This window comes from Patella vulgata, chromosome 9, assembly GCF_932274485.2.
Source record: "Patella vulgata chromosome 9, xgPatVulg1.2, whole genome shotgun sequence".
Lineage (NCBI taxonomy): Eukaryota > Metazoa > Mollusca > Gastropoda > Patellidae > Patella > Patella vulgata.
This window is the reverse complement of record NC_065887.2, coordinates 31,392,234-31,415,267: the sequence shown is the minus strand read 5'-3', so window position 1 is coordinate 31,415,267 and position 23,034 is coordinate 31,392,234. Positions and strand designations below refer to the sequence as shown.

At 31.2% G+C, this 23,034-nt stretch overlaps 1 protein-coding gene across 12 annotated transcripts in view; it reads right to left on the bottom strand.

The window, feature by feature from the left end:
• Window positions 1-23,034, bottom strand: part of LOC126807710 (RNA-binding motif, single-stranded-interacting protein 3) — a 153,600-nt gene that overhangs the window by 51,650 nt on the left and 78,916 nt on the right. The window contains exon 1 of one of the 12 annotated variants that reach the window (XM_050532471.2): window positions 11,192-11,399. The exons of the other annotated variants lie outside the window; for them this stretch is intronic. Coding sequence (XP_050388428.1) covers window positions 11,192-11,254 — 63 coding nt within the window. The 5' untranslated portion in view covers window positions 11,255-11,399. Of the gene's footprint in view, window positions 1-11,191; window positions 11,400-23,034 lie in introns of those variants that run through there. 12 annotated transcript variants of the gene reach the window in all.

Here is a 23,034-nt window from a genome sequence, read left to right as displayed (position 1 = left end):
AATTATTCTTGAAAATTGTTCTATTTAGAAAACCCAATACCATCATTCTTATAAATTGTGGCAAACCATTTTTATTCTGACTCTGCTGGTTAACGTCTTCCCTGTAAAAGAGGTTTCAGCTACAGTTCTCAATTCCAGACTATTGTTCAAACTGGAGCACTTGATACAACTTTTAATTCATCAAATTTATATTGTTGTCCTTTTGTATTCTATAAATGTTTTATGTTTTTCATGAACGGGAATTGATTAACTAAAGGCCAATCTTACATACATTATATATGTTTATATATTTTGCACAGGATTATTGAAAGTAGATTAATATAGAGAAGGATTAGCCTACATTCCTATTATTCAATATCTCCTAATCTATAACTAATTCCTAATAATCACATTACTTATCTCACTTACAATAGACCATAGATTAGAATAAGAAAATCAGTAGTGTAAATTAAATTACAGAGCCAATTTGGCACCATTAACTAACGTTCAAATGTTGCGCTAAAACCAACAAATGGACACTATGTGATTTGTTTCTACAAAGATTTTTTTTAAAACACTCAAAAGATACAGTCTTACCACAAAAGTTCTATCAATAAATAAAGGTAGAAATATTTGTTGTCTTCACCAAACATTTCATAAATCATACATGGTAAATGTCACTTTAAATTTTCTTAACAACTAAAGACCATATAAGCTTCCCCTAAGATACCTGCTGGGCCCCTTCATCATTAAATGGCTGGTTGTCAAACATGGGTTAAGGGTCAGAAAGGATAGATTGTCTATTTAAAGAGGTCATATCCAGTACAGAGAGATATCAAATCTCTAATTACTTGCTGTGACTGTTTACTGGAGTAAAACAATATGGACTCAGACTGAGTTAAGCATTTTCATAGACATATTATTGAGAACCTAAAAAAATTGAGAATTGCAAAAATTTGAAATGATAATAAGAAGCAGCATGTTTCTGAACACTTTTTAACAAAAGACTCAGTATATGGCAAAACATTTCAAATTCATACATGCAAAGCCTGGCAAACATCCCTGAGTACATTTAAACTATATTCATTTAAGCCGTTTGTTTAGCAAGACATTCTTTGCAAGATGCAACTATTAAAACTGGTTTAGGAAAGGTATGAATTTTGAGTAACTATATACAGTATCAAATTTCCTATAACTTTGCAAAAAACATACAATTTCCTTTATTATCAATAAATTGTCAGCTCATGCTTCACTGAGTTTATAGAAATATAAAAAGAAAACAATTTCCATTTCTCTGTGTGATGCCTGATTCATCAGTAAGCAGACCCATGAAACCAATCTAACTATCTTCAATGATAATTTTTTATATTTCACTCCATCTTATTTTTAAAAGCTATCTCAAGACTTCAGACATTTTACATGGTTGAATTAGAAAAACATTTTTTATTTTATTTACTATAGTTTGAAAAATGAAATGAGTAAGACTCTGGTAAATTTGTTTAGAATATTCAAATTTTCTAAATATTTCTTCACTTGTTTGGCTGTAACATAATAGATGCCTGAATGGATTTTTTAATGAGAATAGTTTAAATATTTAACCGCAATGGCTGTTAACTGATATGCATACAGGTAACACTACCTATTGAAATGATAAATAGTTTAACCAGTTTTAACCTTGGATATTTTTCTATAATACTAAACATCTATTTTTATATTATATTATAAGAAGTGTAATAAGGTCAAACATATTTTCAAATGTTGCATCTCTACCAAATATTACAACTTTGGCATTATAAATGAAGTTTCAGATACATCTTTTCAGCAAATCCATACTTAAGTGATTTACAAAACTATTAATTGTAACAAAAAAAACACACATTTTGAATGCGACAGACCTCTGACAAACAGAATCCATACATTAGACTCTTATTACCACTGTTGCATAACATCACATGATGTTTATTATTACCTTATCATTAGACATTCCATCTCTGGCTACAAACAGACCCATCCCATTTAAAACATGTGACAATAGTTCAAGTAACAGTCTTTATATATTTTTAACGGAACTGTTAAAAACAAGTTACAAACACAGGAAAATGTCCCCACCCTCAATGTGAAATACCCTAATTCCTTTTAGAGCATAAAACAATAAACAAAGCAAGACAGTGTTAAAAGCTATTCACTTAAAATAAACTAGAAAATATTGAACTTTCATAGACTGTTGCTTAAAAACTCTGCCCATCCCAATTAAAAAATGTGACCCTATGGTTAGAAAGAGATAACAATATTCAAATCTACAGTTACAATAAAGTGGTCTTTATTTATCTTATGCTTATCACAATAACATACTTTACATAAATACCTTGATGATTAACATATTTGCATGAGCATATGTATGCATTTATCACAGAGTGGAAATACGCACCTAGTACAATCTCATTGGGAACGCCTGTCAATTTATTCTTGCATAAAACTATTTGAATGTTATGTGTAGGTCTAAGTATCCAGAATAAATTTGGAATAGTATTACCATATATTCAATTGTCTGAAATCATTTAAAATAAGTCATGTTGAAGTATTTACAAATATATATGTTCTTAATAGATTTGTAACTTGAATTTTTGATAATATCATGTAAATATGATTCCATGTCCAAATTACAGAGAATATACAATTTGAAGGCAGCCACCATGTCATGACAAGTATTGACATCATATTATTTCCATTCTTACATTAATTTATGACCACAAAACTCTCCATAAATCAGCAAATGGCATATTAGCATTAACAATATCGACACAAAATGATATGTCATTTGAAAATCATTACCAAGCTAGAACAAATATTCAATGATATTTACTTGTTGGGACAACCAGATGTTGAACATAAAATTTACATATTTAAATAGTTTTAGTCTGGATACAATTATTTATACCATATTTATCATTAATTTCTGTGTATTATTTATTGTCCACATTATTCTCTCATTATCTGTTTTGCTCTGTGTTTTGTTCAACAGTTTTCCTTCATTTTCTATTGACACACTATAGTTTATGTTGCTTGTATATAATATTATATACATTCTAGGATTAAGTCACTACTACGAAATTTCTGTAATTTAAACGAAGTCAAAGGTCTGTGTTTTTATTTAAATTACTACTGAATTGCAAATTTATCTTTGACTTGACAACATCAGATTTTCAAATTTGAACCAAATTTTCTGCATAAATAAGTCTTAACCAGTATATTATTCAATCTTTTTATCTTAACAGTGACATATTGCGGTAATTAGCATTCGTGTATGCGACATGTATGTACAGATATAGAATTTCTCTAAACACAACAAAATCAATATTGGCCAACAGAAAAATCTATAATTGTCATAAATTTTGCCCCGAAACCACGAAAATAATCTCAATGTTTAAACAGTTTGTAAACTCAAACACTCGTATGTTAAAGTGACATAGCTTTAAAAAGAAGGGTTCACTTCAAAATCCTTCCTCAAATGCGAACAAATCCAACTTATCAAAAGAAAATATTTCAACTAAATTCTATCATCAACCCAATATGGTAATAATATTTTACTCTGTTATAAAATACACCAATCTGATTAAAATACAGATCTATATTTCTTTTCGTTTTTTTTTATACCTTCGATGGCCTCTACTACATGAAGATCTGACCAGTTGTAGTGGTAGGTCGAATCAGGGGTCATACAAGCGGCTTTGACACTATGACATCAGACATTTGATTAACCAATAAGCATTGATGTTTCTAGTGGAATACCCACAGTTCCGTGCATTGCAAGCCAAGAAGTCGCTGCAACAGCCAGTTTCATTGGTTAATCCCTTACATCAACCAGAAGCTGTTATATAACAATTCTTTCAGATTCTAGTGTAGTAAAGACAAGTAAAACAAAATTTTGAACTTTAAAAAACGAAACAAAATAGGATCAGCATTTTAATCAGATTGAAAATACACTAGTTGTTCTCACTATTTACATCTACCTGGAACTTTAAACACTGAACTCTGACATCTTCTCATTTGACACTCGCCCTATGTATTGTACCCTTCGACATATGTCTTGTGTATTGTAACACAGAACAAGTAATGAAATTAGCCAGTATGCAAATTAGTTCACACGTTACCTATTTTTAATCACGCGAGATCTAAGCTGTATGACTGTCTCTTTTTGGTGCTGTCATCTTTTGCATTATAATGCTATCCGGTTTATAAATTATATAATATCCATCCATGGATTGTTCATTCTCCTCCTTTTATTTGTTGAGCTATTATATTTTGTATTATGTATACTTCTCATGAAGTCAGGATGGTTGTTGTGGCAACTTTCTATGTCCACATTGCTCTTGGACAGTGGGACATGTTCACACAAAACCCTGGCGACTTCAGAGTAAAATTCTTCGTAGGAATATCTATGAATTCTACGAACAATCTCTTGTGTTATATGTGGAAGCCGAGATATTTTACTTTTCTTTCTTTATGTAGAAAAAAAAATCATGAAATCAACAACCGGTTGCAGGTCTCATGCCAGGGGAAATTCCCTGCTTAGAAATTATGTTTTCTTCACGCGAGATGTCACGTGATTAAAAATAGGTACAGTCTGAACTTATTTGCATACTGGCTAATTTCATGTCGTGAGTTCTGTGTTACGATGTAAAAGTGAAATGTTGAACGGTACAATACATAGTGCGCGTGTCATATGAGAAGATGTGAGAGTTCAGTGTTTAAAGATCTGGGTAGATGGAGTTAGGCGTGTTGTGGAAATTTTGAAATGTCTAATGTGAAATGTTTAATGACAAAACGTAGATGTCAATTTACACGATGTATTTGTCAGTATTACAATATTTTGTTAAATTTAACGTCCTCCAATTTACATATTACATTCAACATTTGCAACATTGTAGATGTAAAAGCAGTAACAGCATAGCACTGACTTTTGACTCAAATCCCCCGTCATAACCATGTGGAAACGTATCTGTAGCGTCTATTGTGGCTAGTGTCGTTTTGCATGTTACACTGCATGAACTACCTGACTTTAGAGGTCTGTAATATACAAGGTCAGTAAACTGGCTACACATTTGTTTGACCCAGGCTTACTTAGCACCATATTTCTTTGTTTGGCTGCATATTTTTTTGCAAGGTAAACTGTAACATTAATTAGTTAAAATTGAGATATCAGAACATACTTTCCCATCCTACTCTAGTTACTGCTGCCCTGCCCTGCCTTTTTATTTATAAACCAATAGGTCAAAATAGTAATGCTCCAGTTAAAGACTCCTATGTTAAATAAATATATTGCTGAATCGCCAACTATCAGGTTTTGATTACCTAATTCCAGTTCAAACTAATATCAAATCAAGCTATTTTTTCTAGAACATTATTTCCTTATGTTATAACTTCATCTGTCTTTATCAGGACTGTTCATCATAGAAAGATAAACAGTAAAACAGATGACAATCTTCAATCTATTTCTTTGAAGTTTATCTTTCATTTAACATTTGATATGAATTTGATATTTCTCAAAATTGAACACTAAATTATAAGCAGTCAAAGCTTTAAAATTTGTTATATTTTGATGGCATTCGTATTTCTTTTATGTTTTGTTTATAACAGTTTTAAATTGGATTTGAAGTGTGTACCGGTAAATTTCCATCAAATAATAAATGAATATTACAACATGAACTTCTTAATTAAAAAATATGATAATTTAAGCAGTAAATTTTTCTTACCTATGATATGGCTGACAGTAGTAGCGAATGTGAAATGTTTAATTCATGAATAAACCTAGCAGTGGGTCAAAGGTCAATTTCGACATCAAGTGTGAATTTAATTCATTTCTAAAGAAGACAACTTCTCAACAGTTGACTTTTCTTTGAGATTTTAGTTCAAAAGCTCTAATGAACAGAGGCGAACATCGACTTCAAAACGAGAAAATGGGGGTCTAGTGGTTTGTTTGGTGGTGTTACAAGATGAAAAACCTGTTTATGAAACATTTCTGTTGACATGGAGATAAATCAAATAATACGAAACATGGGCCAATTTAATTAATGACATCTTTACAACTATTTGGTCATATCTTTGCTCTTGAAAATTTGATTGATTAAATCTTTGAAGGTAGGTTTGCTCAGACATAGATAAAAATATATTATGGATCAAATAGTTTATGGAATATTTACATGTACCTATAACCCCTTTAGTCTTGTGTTACAACTTGCAATAGTAATTAACATACTTTACATTTAGCCCTCCCATATTTTCATTTGATTGATATTTCAAGCTCTTGGTTTCGATAATGCACAGAAAATATGACCATGTTATTCTCCAAATGACTAATAAGAGTGACAGTTCCACATGGTTTATAACAAATCTATTAGAAACATTATTTTAATAATCACAATGCCGCTATAAATGCAATTACTGCATTTTAAAAAATTACAAACAATTTATCAAATATTAGTTAAACTTGTCAGACAGCCTTATTCAGGTTGGAAGTGCAGAAGAACAACCCACTCAAGGTCATAACCCTGCAGGCTCTTAAATAACATACATTACAATCAAATATCAAATGCCTAAGAAAGAGTTATTCAGCCCCTGGGCCCCCATTCAAGCAGACACTAACTTAAAGCCCCCATCAGCCTCAAGCTATAAATCTGAATGTACTCCAACTTAATTTGCTGTGATTTAAATCAATCAAGGCCCCTTATTCTAGTCAGTACTAGTTTTAGAGCAATAATAAGGCGGTATGGGAAGGAATAATCAATTTGTTAATGAGAAGGTACCAAAAGCAAACTCCTCACACTGCACTAAATACCATGTATAATATTCATTTTTCATTACTTTACTACATCTATTTTCATTAAGAGAAGGATTTTCAATTTTTAATTCTTCCACGAAAAGTGTATGAATTACAATGTTCATTATTCTTGTTCTTTTGAAATGAATTTCAATAGTGAAAATCATACATTTAATTTAGTTTAGCACCTTAATATTTTTGGCGCTTGTCCATTTAAAAGAGACAGATCCTTAATAGATAACACCTTATGACCAGCTGGTTCCACACTTAACTACGACAACGACACAGTTAATAAATACATGTAGGTGTAGGAAGCATAAGGTATACCAATGTTAATTATGTAAAATATTACATAGACAGGTGTATTAGCATAAATTCATATCTTGTTTATCAAAGAATATCCTTAGCCCTCGTGTGTTTCCTTCTCTTTAGATTTCATATGAGTAAAAGAACAGATGTGGCAGGGCAAGAAAGCTAAACATCCTCAAATTAAATACCTTTTATATCAAGCTGAAAATCTTCATAAAACTCATTCATGTATAGAAAGATAAATACTTTGATTGAAAACCCAGTTTCTCTTCTCAAATACAATCTTAGTTTAATAAATTTGTCAGAAATATTGTAATCCAAATAAAATAATATTTATACAAATAATATAACTATTTAGAGAGAAATAATACTAAATGGTTTCTTGTTGGAATCAAACTGTATTATCATAATTTATATTACAGATGGACATTAAATATTTATGGTAATAAATTTAATTGTTTAGAACATGGATGTACAGAATATAAATGATAATGTATACAACCCTGATATATCTCATTCAATATAATACCATTATTTCAATGACACATGGCAAAAAAGATAGGCTGCCAGACAGCAAAACCTATGCCAACAACAGCTAAGTCGTCAGAGCAGTCCATAAAAGTTGTTGTTCCACTGTTGTTAATCTTTTGGTAAATAAAAGATTCAATTCAATAAGCTTATTCATTTCATGAATTTGAATAATGAATATACTTATCAAGCATTTCTGATGGTAGTGCCTTTAAAAATAGAATGACAAATGTAGTAGAGTGTGTTCAACAAATTGTAGACAAGAGATGAACATACAGTAATATTTTAATGTGGGTGTATAAAAACCATATTGCTGATATAGAATGTTTTGACACAAATCCATTGAATTCAAAATGAGCTGAAGACTTTTTTTTTGATATTGTGTTATATTGTCAATGTCAACATGTATGAGATGAAATAATGCATATGTACAAGAGAAATTACATGGTGTTATTAATTATTTTTTTTTCCACTTTTTGCATAAAATCCTTACAAATAAGGACAAGAAAACAAGACAACTTGGTTTAATTGTTATATATTCCGGAACAAAATTAAACCCAAGGATATTCCTTCCATTTTGAATAACTTTCTAGATTGCTGTGGAGACAGTTAAAAACATATATCCCTACAATAAAATGGCCTATGTCTTCATTCCTATATACTATGTAAAAAACCATTCCTATATACTATGTCATAAACCATTGCTATAAACTATTCTGACAGTACAGTACAATCCAATTCTACATGTAAATAGTTCAATTTAATTAAATTTCTCAAATTGAGCAAGTTTACAAACGTGTAATCTTCTAGGATTTATTTAATAAATTTACAAAATCTTGTACATGTTACATGATTAGAGACAAATCTTCTAGTAAAGTTAATCAATATATTACAGGTGTATAGGCTGATATCAGTTACCGATATAAAACATACATGTTTATCAGATACATGTTTCAAATTACTTATACTTCTGTATTTAATCTAGAAAATAATATTAATCAAATCATATAACAAACGAACAAATCCTTTTAACAGCGCTTGGATATCATTTAAATGATTTCTGAAGTTTAAAATTTACCTAAACAATTGTTAATATGATGTTAGCAGGATAATTTTCTTATCTTTCATCAAAAATCTTAAAGTTTATAAATATAAGATTAAAATATCAAATTAATTTAGTTCCAATCTCTGTACATTATTATCCTAATCGACATCATACCTGAAGTTTACAGACTACAGGTATATACAATAACATAAAAGAAAACACCTGTTTGTCAGTATAAGCTGTCTATAGGTAATTATATATTATATACATGTTCATATCTGTTAGGTATTTCACTGTCAAAAATATACAACATCTCAGACATTTTAATCAAACTTTTGTAAATTCACCACTGAAAACGGTTCTTAATCAAACAAAACAGGTCACATATTTCTTACAGCTGTATAGACATATGTAATATTTAAGCAAGTTAGTGGAATTTTGGTCTTAGAATTTTCATCATTTTCAAGAATTGCTAGTGGCTGGGTGTCATCATCAAATGACTGCTTTAATACAGAGATTCATAATTGATTTTACTTGTTCCATACAATCACTATCAGTCTTGGTCAGTCTGGAGCTCGATAGGGGACTGATAAACTATGTAAATACAAGTGTGTAACCTATATTCATTTTACAGAAGAATGGACACTAAAAATTTCACATATCACATCCAGAAATCATAATTTGTTTGTGTTCTACATTAAAATCTCCTTAAGCTGCTTATAAAAGACTTCATTAAAATATATCAGAATTCCCTGGATAGAATATTCTGTATTAATGTATTATGAATATAGACAAAAACCAAAAACGCTCATGTTCTAAGGTCAGCAACTACAGAGTAGTATTGACATACCCAGCACAACGACCTTAATTTGCTCCTAATGTGTATTTTATACATTTAAATTGATTTCAATAACAATTGCTGCAAATTAAAATAAGAAGTTAAGGTTTGCCTGCTAAATTAAACAATTTCACATGTCAGTGACAAAACCTAAAACAATTTTATATCAGCCCATCTGAATACAATAACCATATTTCTATTTTCATTGTCTAACCAGATAAAATAGGACGAGTTCACAGAGTAAATTCTGAAATCATATTACATTTGGTCAGGAAATATGAAATGACTACCATATTTTTTATATCTTGTTTAGCCCCACAATCATTCAAAGCTTAAGTAATGTTCAGATAAGAATTTATTAAGTAGCTAAAAGAAATTCAACATAAGTAATATTTACATTGTTTATTATATATGACCATATGAATTCTGCTTCGAGCATTTTTAAAACAGTTAAGCCTTTTTCTGGTTAACCCATTATCCATTAAAAGATATATGTCTCTCAAATATTCAAATAAAACAAATGAAATGGGGTTTAATGTCTACTTTTCTACACTGACTGGGCTAATAGACAGTCTGTCATTCATTACAATATACATTGTATGTGGGATAGGAATGGGGTTTAACATGGGTGGGTAGGATTTTCCTGCACAGTTTTGTTTCATCCTACTCTTCTCAAATTTTAACTGCCAAAGGTTCTTTCCTGCACACACCAATATGTACAAAGGTGGGCGTTGTTTTGTAATCATCCGAACACTAGGCATGTTTTACTTGTTAGTGCCATCCCTAATGGGCTTGAAAAATCCGGTCCTACCAAATGAATGCCAGTGCCGCCCAGGGTGGGATTGGACGTGGCATGATGGGGGTGATATTTGTAGACAAATGTTTAACAATTATTCAAAATTAAAATTTCTACAAATTCCAATATTTTAATAATTTCTATTGTCAAAATATGAAATCCAATCAAAAAATTCCTACAAAAAAATCAAGTTTCCAATTAAAGACAGAATAGACACCAGTAATGTATTAACAGCCAAAATTTTAAGTGTTTATAAATGTTCTCTTGACAAAAAATCTTTTAACTTTATTTTCTAGGTCAAGTCATAAATTCACAAATAGATATTGAAACAAATCCAATATTATAATTGCTAGGTTAGAAATATGTAACAACTGTCAAAATTACTTCATACCAAAACAAATTCTTTCATGAAATGGTAACAATCCTCCACAAAATATTAAAACACACAATTTTCTTTGTTACAACATGATTTCCAAAGTAAAAATTGCTAAAAATTAATACTTAAGTTAAAATATTGGAATTTATGTAACAAGTGTCAAAAGGGGGCTTCTAAGTTATAAAGTATTTTTAATACAAAATTCATGAATTCAACAGTCAAAAACCTTGCAATGTATCATTTTTTATACAAAGATATGAAATTCAAAGTAAAACCTGAGACAAATCTCTTATTAAAGTTAAAATGTACAAAATATGTAACAAGTGTCCACTAATAGGGACTGGTATGTCTAGGGGTATAATTTGCACACATACAGTGACGTATTTAGGACATGGTCGAACACAGCTAGCCTTATCACTCTAGTTCACCATACGCCACCAACTGGTTCAAATATGTGAAATATTTGTCTTAACACTCAAAGCATTGAAGAGAAAAATTCTTACCTGTGACAAGTCAGCCCAGTAATATTGTGTAAAACCTGAGGAGGGAGGAATAACAACGGACATTACAAAATTACAACCAGTTAAAACCTCTAAGTTGACGCGTTATACCACGTTATACTGCTAGATAGGATATATATATACAACAATATATTATAGAGCTACAGTGCTCTGATCTCTCTCTTTCAACAGCCTACATACAACTGACTGGATGTTCTTATCTCAGCTAGTGGGTTGGTCCTATCTACTTGTAAAACCAGACGCTCAATCAATACCATAGTGTACCTAATAACACCACCCTTCTTTTAGCCTCTACTATAGAATACTATAAAACTGAAGATATCAATAGGAGTAGATAAAATACATAATATTTTAAGGCAAATATTTTAAATTTTTAGACACAAATGGTACCTCAAAACTAATTTAATGATATAAAGTAAGTTGATTGATTTTTTTATCTTAAATCTTTCAAAAGTGCTTTCTGATGAATAAATTGGGAAGAATTTGTTTAAAATATGTCTCTCTGTTCACATTCTGTGTGTATGCTATTAAAATATCAGAAACCACTCCTATACAAAATGTTTTGCAGAATCAAAATTACTTGTATGCCCTTTACAATAGGATGACTGTAAAACATGGGTGGATCAAATGTCTCAGACAGAGAATTCAATACAACAACATTATGTCATATTTCGTCTGAGAAATGTCTAAATCTAATCAATAACAACATTTTGATCCCAAGAAATCAGCATTGAAAAAACCAGGGCAAATATTGCTCTTTTAATAAACAATTTATTAATCTCCTAGGTCTGGCACCTTTAAATCTTACATCTAATAATAAACTAGAGAAAGATTAGAATGACCTGATAAAACCATTGGGTAATAGGACAGACTAAATACAGAAAATTCAATATCATGAATCAATTTATAGACTAAATGGAAGGAACATTTTTTAGAGTGAATACTGTATAGAGGTAAAATTTCAACAAGCCGTCACATGTTCCACTATAGTGGCTGTCTTTAGTGTATTACTAGTCAACCTGAAACCATTCACATCTACTTTAAGCTGGGCATTAGACTTACAATAAATATATATAGTACCCTCTTCTTAATACTTATACTGGGTCTACTGGTCATTGGGATACCCAGGGGATAACTTAATATCAGATTACAATTTTATAGGGTTCAACCCTAATACTCTGCATTGGTACTTTGAATGTTTAAAGGGGTTTTCACTTAAAAAAAAAAAGTTAGGTTGTCTTATCATATTGAGAGAAATGAGGTTTGGGTGAGAGACAAATGACAGTCACTCAATACAAATGAGGTCATTTTGGGACACCCATATGACATACCTTTTTATGTGCAGGGATTTTTAGCAGTGGGAAGAAACAGGATAACATGAAAAAGGTTCAACTTGCAAGAGACTCCTTGTCTAATAAAAATAAAATGTTGATAGAAATAGTTTGGCAATGTTCTATGGAAATGCTCTGTCCTGACTATTTCTTATTCAACATTTACATTTATTGTATATTAAATATTTCGTCTTGGTAAACCTGACTAATGAAAAATTACTGTTCTGTTTATCAAGACTATCATACACATTATACATTTGGTTTAGGAATAAGCCGAAAAGTCAGGACAAAGTTGATTTTTTCTCAAATTTCACAGTTAATTTCAATGTATCTTTAAAAAGGTAGATTTATTTATTCATACTTGCTATTTGCTATGTAAAATCATTATTTGTTCCACAAAATCATTTTCTTAGCTTTCACCACTGAATGGATTCATTCATACATATCTATACATTTATTATGCATACAAGTACACATATAAGTAAACAATAGATGCAGTTTGACATTAATAGATCACAGTTATATATAATATAGTATATAGAGTGAAAGATAAAAACTGCTAAAGGCTAAACCTATTAGAAAGCAATGACAAGAATGTACAATTTAATCTATTGTTAATCTCGGGTGATTAAAATACATGTATCATGTCAATATTTCTTAGTATGAAAAGAGTTAATGAATGAAGTGCATGAATGAAATATTAAATAAATTTATAAATTAAATAATTAAGGATGGGGGGGGGGGTATTCAACTGTATAATATGTTGTAACTTATGCAGTGACAATAACATTGGATCCATATCCCTTTGTGTTATTATAGTATTTAGTATTATTTGCCCAGATTAAAAATAATAAAATTTACAATTATCTATTGAGTGACCTATTTATTGTCTTTTTAGATAAATCCAAATCTGACTAAAAATGTGAACGATATCTAAGGAAACTGTGTCATATATTTTGAGATTTTAATATTATGCAATAAATTGTACTAATTTCAAGTTGTGAAAGGTTTTATTATCTTATGATTTAGGAAGTATTTAAGAGGAAGGAGATGAAATAAATGTAAAACAGTGACATATGCTAGAATCATATAGATCACTTTAAATTTCATTTAAATATTATCATCAGTTATCTCCCTTCAATTTACCAGCCATACTTGATTTGTGGAAAATATGCAACACAAAACAATTTTTTGAATAGTACTATAACAAATGGCATAACAATGAAATGCACAGGGCAGGATATGCTTATTCTTATTCTCTCTACTCTCTAGAACACTAGGTTCCACTTTTCTTTTATTTACCATGTTCAACAGATTCTGGTTGTTTAATTTTGTATGTACATGTATATATCAATAGTTTTTTTTTAAATATTTATTTTTATCATACACTTGAAGAAAGAATTTAAGGACATATCAATACAAATACCTGAACTATGTTTGTCTGTTCTATCAAAAATATTCTTTAAAAAATTTAAGATAAACTGAATGACCTTTTTTATTAGAACTTTTCAGATTTAAAGAAAGACTGTTAAATGACCACTCTATATATTTATTCATTACATTATTTGCTTCTCAGTCATATACCATTACAACACATGTTATCACCTCGAATCCGCAGAAGAAGACTGCACGCTTTACCATGACAACTGGAGTCCATAGCTGTGCACACATTTAACTCATTACTATTCATATATACAAAGATCATGAATATTCATGTTAACAACAGTGAATATGTTCCAGGAGCTACAATCTGAATTTGAGGTACATTCATCAAATTAATTTTAATTTGAAAAAATAAGAATAAAATGTTTGTATAGTATTAAATGTATTTTAAAATAAAATCTATGATCTCTTAGGTGCATGTACATTAATATTACTCCAAGCTGATATTGCTTGAAGTAAATTATTGTCCGTTTGGTGGTGCTGCGAAAGATAAAATGATGTTGTACAAGACTAATGACTGAGTTAAAATCATGGATTGTTGTGTTCACATTGAGCTACTTCCAGTCGAGATCCAACTTTACCTGAAGTATATTCATTCCCATACACCCAGTACATCGGTATCCAAAATTAACTTTGGATACCAATCTAACGGTGGATGCAGCACTAGAGAAAAGAGACTTGATGATCATGACCCTAGAACTTCAATGGTCCATTAACAAGCCTGGACATAAGGCACCTTTCACAGACTTTGTCAGACACAAATTATCACACAATACATATAATATATACACTGTGTGATAAAGTCTATGACAGGTACCTTATGTCCAGGCTTGTCCATCAACTAATCTGTTAAATGTGCAATTAAAAGGATGTAAAGCCCAGCACTACAGATATTCACTCTATCCAGAGATTTATCCCACAATTTTATACAACAAGGGGTTAAAGGATCACCCGTCTAACCTTGTTTTCTAGTTTCTCCCAATTTCTACTACTATAAGATCTTTGCACATGAAATAAAATAGAAATCACTGATATCGCCAAGGCTAAAATTAATAAAATTCTAAAAATGTTAGCTAAAAAGAAATCTGTCAAATGTGATTATCTTTAGCATTGCTTATCTAGAATTATGCATTGTCACTTTATAAAGATATAAAAAGTTTAAGTATACCAGTAGATTTATTGACTATAAATTGTAAATCAACGATCAATGTAAAAACTGGTAGTTGAAGACCAGTATCAGTTTGAATGATTTACATGACTTTCTACTAGTTTAAACAAGGTAGATAAAACCTATCTAATATATCATTGTATTTTATAGCAATATATTATACTATCTATAGTATACAAACTAAAGATAAAAATTTAAAAATTCTTCAATCCCTAAATACCAATATGTGACCTTGTAAACCAACTTCTAGTTAGTAGTTAATTCTGTGGAATGAATATTTAATATCAGTGGATGTTAACACATAAACTTTATGAAAATGATAAAATTCCCTAATCCCAATGTGTGTTTGCTATATTTCGCTAAATCTCACCGGTTCAAAATTGCAGGAAACTTAACAATGAACGAAATCAACTTATGTCGAACAGAATTCAGTCCAAACACAAATTTTAATCCAAAGATATATATTTTTGAGTGCTCGTTTTAACGATTCATTTTTATTCATCACAAAATTTGTATCACTTATTTGATAGCAATTTGGTTTATTTTTGTGCTTATTTGGTGTGCGATGTGAGAGATGAAATTTATTTGCATACTGGCAATGCAACATATTATAATTCTTGAATTCACATCATCAAGACATACGTCAATTATTGTCCAGTTCATAGGTGTATACACATTCCCCACTGGTCCAGTCTTAACAACTAGATGAAAATTTATACTAGCTCGGAAGGAGTTTTCCCTTGCAAAAATTGTGCCTTTTTAGATTACATTTAGTATAAAGTTCTGAATTCAAACTGATAATGAACAAGGTTTAAGACTACAAGTATTATGTGAAGTGAACATTTACAAATGTTATTGTTTGTCACATTAGACAATATTATCATATTGTCTCAGTCAAATCGGATTTACAAATGTATTAAAAGCAAAAGAAAAAGCTGAGCAAATTGACATTAAATTTGTGTATCAGAATAATTGACACACACTTTGTATGCTGGTTGTTACATGGTCCAGTAATGATGGCAGCCAACCGCAACAGACCACCATAGCTCTGACTAATCGGACAAAGTTTAATTAAATCAGTTGATTCTAAATTAGCTAATCACCAAATCACACGGGGCCAAAATAATCAATTTGCCTGAATTTTATGAAATTAAAACAAAACCACTCATTTATAAAACAAACAAAGATTTTGTCAATTTACATCCTGATAAGATAAGACAGATTTTCAAGGTCACAAAAAACAAACGCACATTCCTTCACACATTGCACATGTAATAAAATTTCACTGCAAACTGGATAATTTTGACAGACTTGTCATTCTAGATTTGAAGCAAATTTTCATGCCTTTTATTCATACCTTTAAACATATTTTGTCTAATCCTGTCACTTGTGTTGGTAATTTCTACATTTTGTCACAGATGTTGAGTAAAATTTGTGTCCATGGTTCAGTGAAGTCATATACAGTTTTTCTTTTATCAAAATCGTTTCTGCATGAAGTCAGTCCATTTCCTATATATAAATCCAGACTAAAGGCTATTTTTCACTTTACCTTAAAGCACTAACCAAATGTTCTCAAATCTGTGACAAAATAGTGAATACAAAATTGATTTACAGAGATACCTTCTTGTAACTATAGGTTTGCATTGTAGAAAAAAGCTTTAGGCTAGGTAGTGTGGGCGCACTTCCTCTTACGGGGTCCTGTATAAACATGTTCAGTGTAAATGCCTTTAAAAAAGTAGGTTGTCAATTCTCTTGGGGTCAAAACAAATTGGTTTAAAGCTAATTATAATTAATAGACGTATAGTGTTCAGACAACTAATCATCCGAGTTTTTAAAAGCTAGACGAGTACAGCATTTGCACGACTATAACCAAAAGCCTTCTTCATGGTATGTATAAATGGAGCTAGTCCCACCTTTCAATTCAAGACAAAAAATTTAAGGTAGCTTAAAGACCTAGCATTTTTCAAACTTACCCAGTATATGGACAGGGGTATAACGTTTGTTAAACACACCCATTCAGTTTTTGAGACACACTTTAATTGTTCTATCAATGGTCATGAGTGAAATGTGACGTAGGGACATTTTGCCCAAACAGCTGTCTGGATGCCAATGTGTTCACAAATGGACTTTGTTTTTTTTTTACCACTACAAACAACTAGGCACACATTCCATGTCAGACCTGCAGTTTCTATGATATTACAGGATTCGAAGCCAGGACATTCTAGTCAAGAGTTCAATGCCTGGATGGCTCAACTATATATTCTCAGTCCCAGTTTAATTTATAAGACAGCATTAGACCCAACAGTCAAAACTGACTTTTTTTTGCTTGGCAATTACACCCTATGGCATATTATCCACAAAATATTTACAGAACAAGATATTTCAGTGAAACCCAACACATTCAGCATTAATCGCAGCGGACATCAAGTCAAAACAAAATTGTGTCTAATTTACAGTGAAGACATTAAAACTATATTCTTTCTCTTTACTCTAATGAAACAAGGAACTCTCCACTCTGAATTATAACAACACCAATTTCACAATTGTTGTTCCAGTTTAGGTATTTAGGTATAAACCTTTTCTTGTAATTTTATCCTGAATGACAATTAAAGGTCTATCAATATATTGACAGAATGCAAGAGAGATAAAATCTATATAAAACCTATTTCTTAAATATTTTATTCTTCAATTTTATCATTTAAAGGAGAACAACTATGTCATTTAGAAAAAATGTTTACCCTATTTCGTGATATTAGTATTAGGTTGGAATGAAAAAAATAATTTTGAATGCAACATTAAATTTAAATTAAATTGTTAACGGCGGCCTGTAGCTTTAATTTTGAATTAACTTTCACTCGGAGAGCATCATTAAATAGATTTCCACGTATACTTAAATCAGTATTTCACAAGATGTACAGTAACAGACAAATTCAGTTTGCCATTGGTTTTCAAGAAAAAATATCAAAACCACATTTACATTATCTGTTATGGATAATTTTACCGGATTATCAAAATTAACATTAAATGTACTAATAATGAACCACATGATTCTCACTAAGGTATGACTGTTGTTGTAGCCGACAAGTTAGTCGATTTGACTTCTTAATTAACAAGTAATAATTAATAACCTGTTGTTATTTAGCTGAAATTAGACTGATTTATGATACCATAATGGCCGGTTCATTGTTCTACCAGTCGGCTAGATGAAACATCAATTGGCTAAAGCTGACAAAAACCAGCCGATTTAAGAACAGTGACTGCACTATTAAATATATTTTTCATTATTGAATATTGATAACAAAATTTATCTGGGCTTTTAGAATTTACTTGTTTTAATATTGATTGAGAAATCTTTAAAGTTTGGCATACATATGTCAAAGAAGTAGCGCTCTATATGTGCATTATCTACTGCAAGGAAGTATCACTGATCATCTTCTGCCTTTGAACGACAATCAATAAAATATGATTGACAGATGGAAAGCGATTTAACTTCTACTCGACTTTATAACTGTATTATAGATGAGATAATAGTCGCAACAAGATTCTGGGTAAAATTAGCTTTCGACTATTTAGACTAAGTTACATCATTGCAGTTGACCAGCTAATCAATACCATCGTTTGTTTTTATAAAAGATACCGTGTTGATGATTCATACCGTTTCGGTGAAAAATCAATCTCATTTACAAAATAATTGACAACATTCATTGGGCGAAATTATTTTATGCGAAGTCATATTTGATTTATTAGAATGTTTAAGACAGATTTGTATCATTTCTCGGACATTTCCTTTCATTTTTTTTTATGCATTCTGCCGTCATAAAGTAAAGATATGATAGATAGGCTTGTTACTCAGAAACAGAATTACTGCAGCAAATTGCTATATTTACAGACAATCTGTCACTATCTCTTATAATGAAATCATATTATTTCATCATAACTTTGGTCTTGCAGAAAAGTAACCTTCAAAAATTTGTAATTATTGCCACAAAAAGCTTATTTCGCACAGAAAATGGCTTACTTTGTTCGAAAAACATATATATTGGAAAGCTGCAGCTGCTCCCTTTGACAGAATGAAATGAGATTCACTTTTTTGCGCCATCATACAGTGATTTATATAGGTTATTTTGCCTGGACAGTGGCACTATAGCCTACTCTTATTTCATATGTTCCAACTGCAAAGGAATATTTTACATTCACTACCAATTTGTACAGAGCCCCTTGGTTTTTGATATCATTTCAGACAATTTTCCATGCCAGGCGTTCCATCTTGCACCACTGACAAGGTAGGATACCAGACTGGAATGTAAAGGGAAATTTCTCAACCCAACACAAGTATAGAGCTCCTGGTTCGTGCCCTGTTTTGAGTATTAGGTGTATAAATTTGTAATAATTTAATAATATAGAAGATAGAAAAGGATGTGTGGTCAGTAAACTCCAATATAAGTGTTTTAACTTGTCTTTCAACTAAAGACAAAAGGTGAGAATAAAACCAGGTATCAAAGCTACCATCAGAATCCTATGCCGTCATTGGAAACAGGCATATATTTTATGTTTAACATTTCCTCTAATTACACTCTGATTGTGATATCTCAAATATCCAGATTAATGGTTTATTAGATGACTTATTTATCCAGACTATATTTGGTTCAGAAATGAGATAAATTTCAATGTTAACGTAAGATGTAGAGCTTGAAAGCTGTGTCAATGAATTTTTCTTCAGTTAAAAGTGAATACAAAATAATACTGGTACAATACGGTAGTTAAAGGTATTACTATTAGATAATCCTCCCTGCCTTTAGATCATTCTAGTTTTAACAATAACCATTTGTTTATATGTTTACTTTCTGTTCTACTATAAATCATTCATGTTCAAACTGAAAAAAATGACTTGGTTGCATAAATACAATGTTTTGTACAATGAGAGGATGGTCATTTTCCAGGTCAGCATTGTTACACTGGTAATAGTAATTACCTGACCTTGTTTTCACATAATTTACATCAGTCAGCTAGACATTTGCACACAATACTTGTTTATAATTTCAGCTATTTTGTATCTTTGAGACATATAATTATCTACAAATCATCCCCCCAATGTTCATAATATTGTCAGTGTATATATGTCACAATGTTTATTCCACAAATTTTTCTATTCATTACCAGGTATTTATATTGGTTTATAAACATTCTGCTTCTTATTTAGTGCTTTCTATCCCTATCGCCATTTTTATACGCCCACATTGAAATGTGGTCGTATATTGTTGTCGCCCCCGGCCGGCCGGCGTCCACAATTGCTTGTGGACGCTCTAGAGGCTAAAGTTAATATCCGATTGACTTTAAATTTATATACAGTGTTTAAGCCCATGAGACGAAGAAGCCTATTGATTTTCAGCGATTTCCGATAATTACTGCCAGAGTTATGGCCTTTGATCACTTCAAAAAATCTTGTGGATGCTCTAGAGGCTAAAGTTAATATCCGGTTGACTTGAAATTTATACACAGTGTTTAAGGTCATGAGGCGAAGAAGCCTATTGATTTTCAGCGATTTCCGATAATAAATGCCAGAGTTATGGCCCTTGATCACTTCAAAAAATCTTGTGGACGCTCTAGAGGCTAAAGTTAATATCCGATTGACTTTAAATTTATACACAGTGTTTAAGGTCATGAGATGAAGAAGCCTATTGATTTTCAGCGATTTCCGATAATAACTGCCAGAGTTATGGCCCTTGATCACTTCAAAAAATCTTGTGGACGCTCTAGAGGCTAAAGTTAATATCCGATTGACTTTAAATTTATACAGAGTGTTTAAGGTCATAAGACGAAGAATCCTATTGATTTTCAGCGATTTCCGATAATTTTTGCCAGAGTTATGGCCCTTGATCACTTTGAAAAATCTTGTGGAAGCTCTAGAGGCTAAAGTTAATATCCGATTGACTTTAAATTTATACACAGTGTTTAAGGTCTTGAGACGAACAAGTATATTAATTTTCAATGAATCTTTATGACTTGAACAGCTAAATCCATGATGTTAAAAGTTTCGTATGCTAAACGTTAGCATGGCGCAGAACTTTATAAAAACCGAACAAATTCTAATGGTTTTCTGATAATTACTCAATGAGTTGTTACTCTTAATCAGATTTTAATGTATTATAAATGTTTCATTACCGAAAAAAGTAAAAACATGCGACAACTCTTGTTGACTGCCCAGACGATATAGCTGCTGTGGGCGTATGTTTCGTTGCCTGGCAACCTATCTTTTATATTAAAGGAGCTAAATCTCTAATATTCTGGATCTAGAAATTGACACAAATGGGTCGCAACGTATATAATAATGTAATGTGAATGTATATAAACTGATTTACATTCAAATGTTTCTGTTTTTACTGCAATTTCTAATCAGTTATAGTCGACGAAATACGCCAGAAGTCTCAATCCAATGGCAATCTCTAGCGTCTGGTTATTCCACTCTATACTGATAGTATTTATTGCGCATGCTCTCCAGATAAGAATATGATGTCACCGTTTGACATGACTTGTGGAATATATCTAGCCCCTTTCTACGAGTCCCTTGTTAAAAATGGCGCTGAAATGCACCATGGTACACAATTCGTGTACCAACGGTAAAATGTTTATTTTGTCTTAATTATTGGATATCAGAAGCCAATCTTTTCCCCGTAAGATCATAACATCAATGTTGATTTAAATCGACAAATAATTCGTGTTTTCAATGTCGAAGATTTTGGATGATATTGAGTTAGAGGCTTAGCTACTTTAACTGATGCTGTGTTACTACCTGCTTTTGCATTGCACTTCGATTTGTAGATTCTGATCAATTCAAACTCACATAATGGTGTTCTTCACTATATTTCTAGATTTACAGATAGAGATTTCTCAAGCTATAATACCAGAGGCCGAGAATGCAATACAAAACTATGAATATTGTTATGCATACAATCTTGTGAACACGGTTGTCATGTTTATCGCTAGGAATGAATCACAATGTGACAAGTTTATGGACTGCTCAAACAACATTGTACATTCCACTGCCTGGCAACCTATCTTACATTCTACGGTTATTTGTTTGCAATAGAAGGCAATATTATCAGGTAATTAATTTTCCTATGTAGATATAGCCACATGTACTCGACTACTCGTACATTTAGATTGTGTAAACAAAATGAATATAAAAGTCACAAGCGATTGCCACAAAAGATACGCCCACATTTTGCAAGAGATGGACAGAGAACAATCTAAAACAGCAACTTTTCATACAATCAGGGGCTATTATCCAGAATATCATCATTTTAAGTTTTATCAATATCGGGTACAAATTGTGACCTCTAGAGGGTCCACAACCCTGGTATTAAAAATGTTTTTACACTAATTGCGTACAGGGGAGAGTCCAGGCTGTTTTGGTTCGATTTTCACGAAATTCGAACTCAACCTTCATTATGGTGATTTTTCATACAATCGAGGGTCATATGCACGAATATCCACAGGAACTGCGATCTTTGGGACATAAATATATATTTTAAGTTTCATCAAAATAAACGGTGACCTCAAGAGGGTCCACAAACTTGCTATTACATATTTTTACACATAAGCGTATGAGGAGCGTCCATTTTGTCGAGAAGTTTCAGTCCGATTGTCACGAAACTCAAACTCAACCATCATTTGGGTGTAATCGTGACATATTTGAACAGTTTTTAAAATTGTATAAAAATTGTGTCCTCTAGAAAGACCACAAGCTAAAAACACAATTTTTCTTACAAACAGCAGGAAGTTACGTGTGACAAGCAAGAAACGTGATTTTTCGTACAGTCAGGGGCCATGGCATAATCCATGAAGTTACGGTCTGATACATGCCAATATCAAAAGGAACTGAG